The sequence below is a fragment of the Solanum pennellii genome, chromosome 1 (genome assembly GCF_001406875.1).
Source record: "Solanum pennellii chromosome 1, SPENNV200".
NCBI classification, from domain to species: Eukaryota; Viridiplantae; Streptophyta; class Magnoliopsida; order Solanales; family Solanaceae; genus Solanum; species Solanum pennellii.
This window is the reverse complement of record NC_028637.1, coordinates 8,566,825-8,574,363: the sequence shown is the minus strand read 5'-3', so window position 1 is coordinate 8,574,363 and position 7,539 is coordinate 8,566,825. Positions and strand designations below refer to the sequence as shown.

At 34.5% G+C, this 7,539-nt stretch overlaps 1 protein-coding gene and 1 long non-coding RNA gene across 2 annotated transcripts; both read right to left on the bottom strand.

Annotated features, from left to right (window-relative positions):
- Positions 1-318: 318 nt before the first annotated feature.
- On the bottom strand, positions 319-3,053 carry LOC107017154. The gene is made up of 3 exons (XM_015217432.1): positions 2,967-3,053; positions 1,020-1,186; positions 319-634 (listed from the first exon to the last, which is right to left on the bottom strand). The coding sequence occupies exons 1-3, from the start codon at positions 3,051-3,053 to the stop codon at positions 319-321; spliced, it is 570 nt and encodes a 189-aa protein (XP_015072918.1).
- A 2,284-nt stretch (positions 3,054-5,337) lies between these two features.
- On the bottom strand, positions 5,338-5,910 carry LOC107031626. The gene is made up of 2 exons (XR_001458264.2): positions 5,826-5,910; positions 5,338-5,676 (listed from the first exon to the last, which is right to left on the bottom strand). It is a non-coding gene; the product is annotated as an uncharacterized LOC107031626 (long non-coding RNA).
- Positions 5,911-7,539: the final 1,629 nt, after the last annotated feature.

The window sequence follows — 7,539 nt, the reverse complement described above, 5'->3', positions numbered from 1 at the left end:
GCGATTATTGAGAGCATACAAGCGGTTTAGTCCTCCGCTAGTACCGGAAGTAGCTCCCCTAGGTGCAGCCCTGTCTGGTGGAGCAACTCATGAAGAGTTGGCTCTATTGCCCTTATTTCTACTTCCTTGCGTGTTCTTTGGACAATCTCTCATGAAATGTCTGGTCTGACCGCACTTGAAACAACCAGTGGAGCCCTCACGACAAACACCAGAGTGGTTTCTACCATACTTGGCACAGGCAGGATGCTTACTACCCCCCAAAGCACTACCCAGTGAATATACATGTTTAGCTCTGGAAGTCTGACCATAGTACTCACATTATTTCTTAAGTGTAGGTGCACTAGCAGATGATGGGGCATGACCTATCTGTTTCTGTTGTAAGGATGACCGGTTGGCATTACTCATCTGTTGCCTGGACTCATTCCCTATCTTAGCTGTCTTATTTCTACACGCTTTTATGTCCCTCAGCTTCTCCTCTTCATCCTCCTGCACATAAACCATCAACTTGGATATGTCTATGTCACCTATCAGCATTGCAGCTCTGCCCACTTTTGTTGATGCACGACCCAAGCCAGGGACAAACAAGTTCATCCTACTCCTCATTTCTTTAACCACCTCAAGATCATCGGGACAGCTGGGTGAAGTTCAACCTATACTCATGCACACTCAAGGAGTCCTATTTCAGTGCAAGAAACTCCCGTACCTTAGCCTCTTTCAATTTTCAGGAAAGAAATGCCCCAAGAAAACCTTTTCGAAACAGCCCCAACTCGGATGTGGTGCATGTTTATCTCGGCCCTCCTTCCACTGATCGAAACAAGTTCTAGCCTAATTCTTTAGTTGATATGCAGCTATCTCAACTCCTTCAGCATTAGCAACATGCAGCACATCAAAAACCTTTTTCTAGTCCTCAACAAAATTCTCCAAATCCTCACTAGTCATCAAACCCATGAAACATGAAGGATTCATCCTCACGAATCCTTGAAGTGTCAACCTCTTCTTTTCTTTCTTCTCTGTTCTACCCAACTTGATTGGTTTCAACTTGACTGAGTATCCTTATTGCCTCTCTAAACTCAACATTAGAAACTTCTTCTTGCGGTTGTACTTCAGGTGCATTGGGCAACACTGGTTCCTCTACGTTTCTCCTAGTTGTGCAACCTATTGCTTCTCTTCGGGGAGGCATGGTTATCTGAAACACGCAGAAGCAAAATTTAGAGAGAATTTTTTAAAGATAAACTCTAACGCACGAAAAGGAATATGAAAGAAGTGAGAAATTTCTAAATGTTGCACCCTCATAATTATAGATGTGGCGCGCTTCAAGTCGATAATTAGGAACCTAATAACACGGCTTCATAGACTATCAAGGACTTTTGAACTCTGGGCTATGATACCAAGTTTGTCACTCCCTAAGACTACGCCCTGGATGTGGCCGAAACCCATTGACCATTGCTGGCCTTGAGCGGACGCTTGGCCTGGCTTACTTAACTCAACGACAGACTTAACTCATTCAATAAATTAAGTTAATAATTTGGCCAAAATGGCACTTAAGCCTCAATAACAAATTATTAGCAATACAAGGAATGAGAGACGCAATGCTAACTTTCTGACTGTCTATCTATAAAGCCTTCTAAAACTGAGATAGATATTGGGATAGACCCCACACCATCCTAATAAGGAAAAATACTGTAAAAGCAATAAAAAGAGTCCTCCAGGATGCAAGGAGGCTCACCACTGACTTTGGAGTGCTCCACTTGATCAACGGTGCTCTAGATGTCGATCCTCATTATCTGCTCTACATCATGATACGATGCAGGTTAACTAGCATCAGTACATTGAATGTATGAGCATGCGAGTTGGAATGCTAAAAAGACTTAAGCTTGAAACGAGTGAGAATGAATTCTTACCTTGACTCTGCTCAACTTATGAATAACATAACTAAATAACACTAACTCATTTCAATATAAAGCGATTTAAAAGCAAGTCCAATATAAAGAAAAGTCATTTGGATACATGTTGTGATTTCTGAATGCATACAAGGATAGAAATAACTCTTAGGTGTATGTAAAAATACAAATAAACGTATATATATATATATATATATATATATATAGCTATAGTGATGATACAACGATTTACCTCAGGCTGCCAACACATCCTATACCCGGCCAAAGGTATAAGAGCTGAACTGCCTAATGGATCCACTAGTATATTGCGAAAAGGGTTCATCTAAAAAGTATGACCCTTTTCTACCCATGGTGGTTACTGGTTTATGAATGAGGGCTGTGAGTTGTCTAAAATCTCTCCCATATTGGTGGTCAATACTACTCCCAAAATATATTGGCTCTTATGTTTTAAAAACATACTGATTTTGTTGTTTGAGATTAATGCTTAAAATACTTAGCTCAAAGGCTATCTTTGAAATCTTAGTTTCCCTACTTGCTTCATTTAGAAAGTTATTTCTCTTTAATTGAAATCTAGCCCGAAGGTTCTTTAGAAATATTAGTTTTCCTTCTTTTTAAATGTGAAAACATTTCAAGTTCTTTTTGGAATAGTTTGCTCCCATATACTTCTTGGAATACTTCACTTTACTCTGAACTGAACTCGATCTTAAGTCTTAAAACGACGCTTAGACATTTTTGAAAGACTTATGAAACTTGAAATGAACTTCTTCTACTTATCTTTAGTCCTTAATCAATCTGATCTTTAAGTCTTAAAATAAGTTTAAAGTATTTGCAAAAGACATCATGAAAGGACTTTAGTAATTCACTAGACTCGAATTTATCTTTTACTTGAATTTGAAGTTATGAATTAAAGGTTGTAAATTCGTGTTTTTGGATGATTTATATATGATTAGAAGCCATTTAGAGTAGTTAGAATCATAAGGAAGTAAAACACCTTAAAAGGGCTTAATCGGACTGAACTACGAAAACTGGGCAAAAAATGCCAATTTTGGCGCGTTCGGGGCGCACCGTGCCAGACCCATTAGTTTGAGGCACCATTCTGGCCCACTGCAGGAGCACCGCCGCAGGTCCTCTGGCGCAGATGGGGACTGCCATTCGTGGTGCTATCCAGGTGCGCCTGCATGATTTTCTCCTCTCGTTTTTTGATTCTAAATCGCTCAAACCTCCATAGTTCTTTTCCCAAACCCATAGGATTATAAGTACCTTCAATAACCAACAAATTAAACTCGAAAAACAACCCTGAATTTCGAATCAAAGCAACAATATGCACTTCAACAACTCAATTAACAAGAATTCAACCATGTCTTTCAAGAACATCACTATTCTCATTCAGCCAATCTCAAAAATCAAAGGATTGAAGAAAGATTGGTGTGCAGGTGAACTGATCCAACACTAAAAGATCTCACATACTTTGATAGGGATTACCCCCAATGAATTCCACTCACAAACCTTGGCGTTCTTGGCGAATCCTTCACTTTTTCTCCTTTTTCTCTTCTCTAAGCCCTAAGCGTGATTTTGATTTTCTAATCTGAATTAAAACGTGTTTTTACCTGAAATAAATCTCTAAAAACAAAATAGGAAATCAATTGGTTAAAATACTAGTTTGCCCTTCCTTAAATTCGGAATTGGCTTTCCTTACTTAAACAACCCAACTTCCGATAGGCATATCTTCCTCTTACGATACCGGAAATGCACAACTCGGCAGAGTTGGAAATATATCTCCAAGGTCTTTCCAACCATATCAAGAACTATTATAACTCATCCTGAACTAGAAGTTATGGTCGTGTGAAAATGACCAAAAGTCACTTTCTTAACTTAGTCAATTTTCCAATTTTTTTCCTTTCTTTCCAAAAATGAATATTTTTCGTTTCTTAGCTTTTTCCTAACTATTTAAAATTTTGAGATGTTACACACATTTTCCGGCTTTGTTGAAAGGTACGTTAAAGCTATTATTTCTGTTCTAGCTTGATCGTAAAGATCTAAGCTTTTTATAGTAGTTCTATTGATATTATTTGACTTGTAGCCTTGTCCTACTTTGTTGGCTACCTCCAAATAATATAACGTCTACCTGTGACACTCAACTCTATTATTTGTGGACTAGAAAAACTTGTTATGGTAAAAGTTTTATCAATTATGATTACTTGTTATTTTCTTGATATTTTGTCGTCTAACTTCAAGAAGCTTGTTTTGGCATCAACAAACACATACACTAGCATACATATTCATTGTTATATTAAGCCTTCCCTTTTAGATCTATGGGTCGGCCGACCCCAAACAATTACAGGAGTATAGAGAAGCTATACTTGTGCATTCCACTAGGCCTTAACAAGATAGGTGAGAAATCACTCAAGGTAGGGTAGACCGTGCCTATGATCATGGTAGACCAAGTCGACGAGCAGAGTAGACCGTGCCTACGGGGTAGCACATGTGTATTGTACCAAAGAGCCTCAGATTTGCATTGACAACAACAAAAATTACTTTTAGAGACAATAAATAGACACATTAATATAAAGTGTGCTAAAGTCTTTACCGTCATTAGTTAAGTGTTATTAGATCCAATGTCGCTAAATCCTTTAGGGACACATACAAAGAGTGCTAATTTCCACTAACAAAACATATTTAGCAGTACTTTCTAATTAATTACCGTTAAGGTTAATTTTTATATTAAGATTGATTCTTGGAAAATGTACATTCAGATGGTTTAGAAAAGATTGTCATTGGGATCTAGGTTAGGGGGCTAATATGGGTATCAAGCGATTATTACTCTCGTTAGGACCTAAAGGGATTGTTTGTTTTTTGTACCTACCAGGCCTATGAGGGCCATGTTAGGTAATTGCTTTTCATGTTCTTATAATTTATTGTTATAGGGATATTACATATTTTACTTGTATTACGTCCCTTCCCTTTTTGTTCAATACTTTTACTTTAGTGTCAACTTCCAACATATGTTACATGTACATTATTTTGTACTGACACCCCTTGTCGGGGGCAATGCGTGTCGAGTAGCACAACCGGTCATCACGCTTAATTGCTGGCCATGTTCTTTTTTGTTAAATTTAATAAAAATAATTTTATTTTCAAAATTAAAATATATATTTCAAAATTAAAGTTGTGGTTTGGAATGAATACAAATTGTAGTTGTTTTAAAGTTTTGGGGAGTAATTTTGTGGAAAAATTAGTGAAAACAACTTATTGTTCTTAAAATTCTTGAATTCAACTTAAAGTTGCATTTCAAAGTTTTGTTTCAAAATGTACACATTGGAGTTCAACTCTAAAAAAAAATGAGAACTCTTTATAGAGAAATGCTACTAAAAAGAAATAAAAAATGAGATTATTTATCAAAATAAAGGTATATGACATAAAGAAGGAAACAATAAGCTTTCGGAATTGGCGAATGCCTTGTTGCAAGTTATATTGAAAAAGATGGAAGGAAACAATAAGCTTTCTTGTTTGGGTAATGTCATGTTGAAAGTTACATTGAAAGAGAAATTAAATTCCAAATATATTCTTCCTTTCTATTTCATGCTATGAATTTTAATTCTTCAATTTAGGTTTTCACTAGTTTTTGTAATTCGACCTATGGGAGGACGATGCCCACATTCGCACCATTCACCATCACAAAAATAGGGAGGTATATCGCCACAAAGACGTTTACAGTCTTCGTCTGTCTTGCAACAACACCTGGGTATGTCTTTTGCTTCAACCTTTGGCGAGACACCTATCAAATTAATCATTAGAATCTATAATTAATAGGAAAACACATTTCATATTTCAGCACAAGAAGCTTTTCAAAATTAACTTAGAAAATATTAGAGAGAAGTGTATGATACACCATTACTAATAGATCAAATCAAGTAAAAGACTTACATATCGCTATCATCGTAAACATGAGGAAAAAAACCCACACTTTGAAAGACATATCTTAATTTTTTTTGTATGCTCAGTAAGTCACTTGATGATGATGTTTTGTTTTCTTTGTGTCCTATTTATAGTATATTTAGTTGACTATTTAATAAATATATATTGTTTTTGAATCTTGTAATATAAGTATTTTGTTTTTATCTTATGTTCCTTCTACTAAACAAATTTAACAAAGTCAAACTAGCATTAAATGAAAGAGGAAAAATATAATTATGTAATTTTTCCTTTGATTAATATGATGGAATCACAAAATATATTTAAACATAAAAATTAATTTTTTCAATGTAATAAATTACTCATCTAGGGATTTAAGTATCGCACAATCAAATATAGGCTAAAGTATATGAAGTTTATAAGTTGTGAATATTTTTCTTAAAGTAATATGTTACTCAGTCTCGAACTAATATCTTATTTTCTTTTTTATGCTCAGTAATTCAATTGATGATNATTTATATATATATATATAACAATATATTTATATATATATATATATATATGTATATATATATGTATATATATCTGTGTGTGTGTGTGTGTGTGTGTGTGAGTGTATATATATATATATATTTATATATATACATATATATATACATTGTGAATCTTGTTGTTTTTATCTTATGTTCCTTCTATCAAACAAATTTAACAAAGTCAAACTAGCATTACATGAAAGAGGAAAATATAATTATGTAATTTTTCCTTTGACTAATATGATGGAATTACAAAATATATTTAAACATAAAAAATAATATTTTTAATGTAATATATTACTCATCTAGAGAATAGAGTATCGCACAATCAAATGGAGGCTAAAGAATTTGAAGTTTATCAGTTGTGAATATTTTTCTCAAAATAATATGTTATTCGGTCTCGAACTAATAACTTTCATGTTAGTTCAACTTTAAAAAAATTGAAATGTTTTAATCATAAAACACCCCTCTTAAATAAGGCTATGTTTTGTAAAGTACATATTATTAGTGTAGAATACACATATCATTAGAGACTATTAATCAAAAGAAAGGTATAGGACATGAAGAAGGAAGCAATAAGACTTCTTATTTAGTTAATGCCTTGTTTTAAGTCAATTAAAAATAGGAGTTGAATTCCAAAATTATGTTTTGAAAGGAAGAAACAAAGTGTCCCAACTTCTATTATTTCTTTTAATTTCATCTCATGAAATTTTTTCAATTTATCCTTTAACTAGTTTATAAAATTTGACCTTGAGGAGGTTGTTGCCCACATTCACACCATTCTTCATAACAATAGTAGGGTGGGATATCACCACAATGGTAATTAGAAATGGGTGTCAATTCTTCACTAACATATGGATGTATAGAAAGCACGTTCACAATTAATTGGTGTCAGTTTCTTATTATTCATATATTAAAATGCGCACAATTAATTGGCCAAGTATTTACACGTAACAACCCTCTAGGTCATTTACATGAAAAAGACTTCATTTCATCGTTACGGCTTACGAGCATTTCTATAGCGACCCAATCGTTTATGACCGTCTTAACCCCTAGGCCACTAAAGCCATTGCTTGGGGCCTCATATATTTTGGGGGCCATTCTGAAACAATCAATTACAGGGGGTACTGATGAGTGTTATGATTTGTCCAAAGGAAATTGCATATGAGATGAAAATAAACTTGAATTTCATG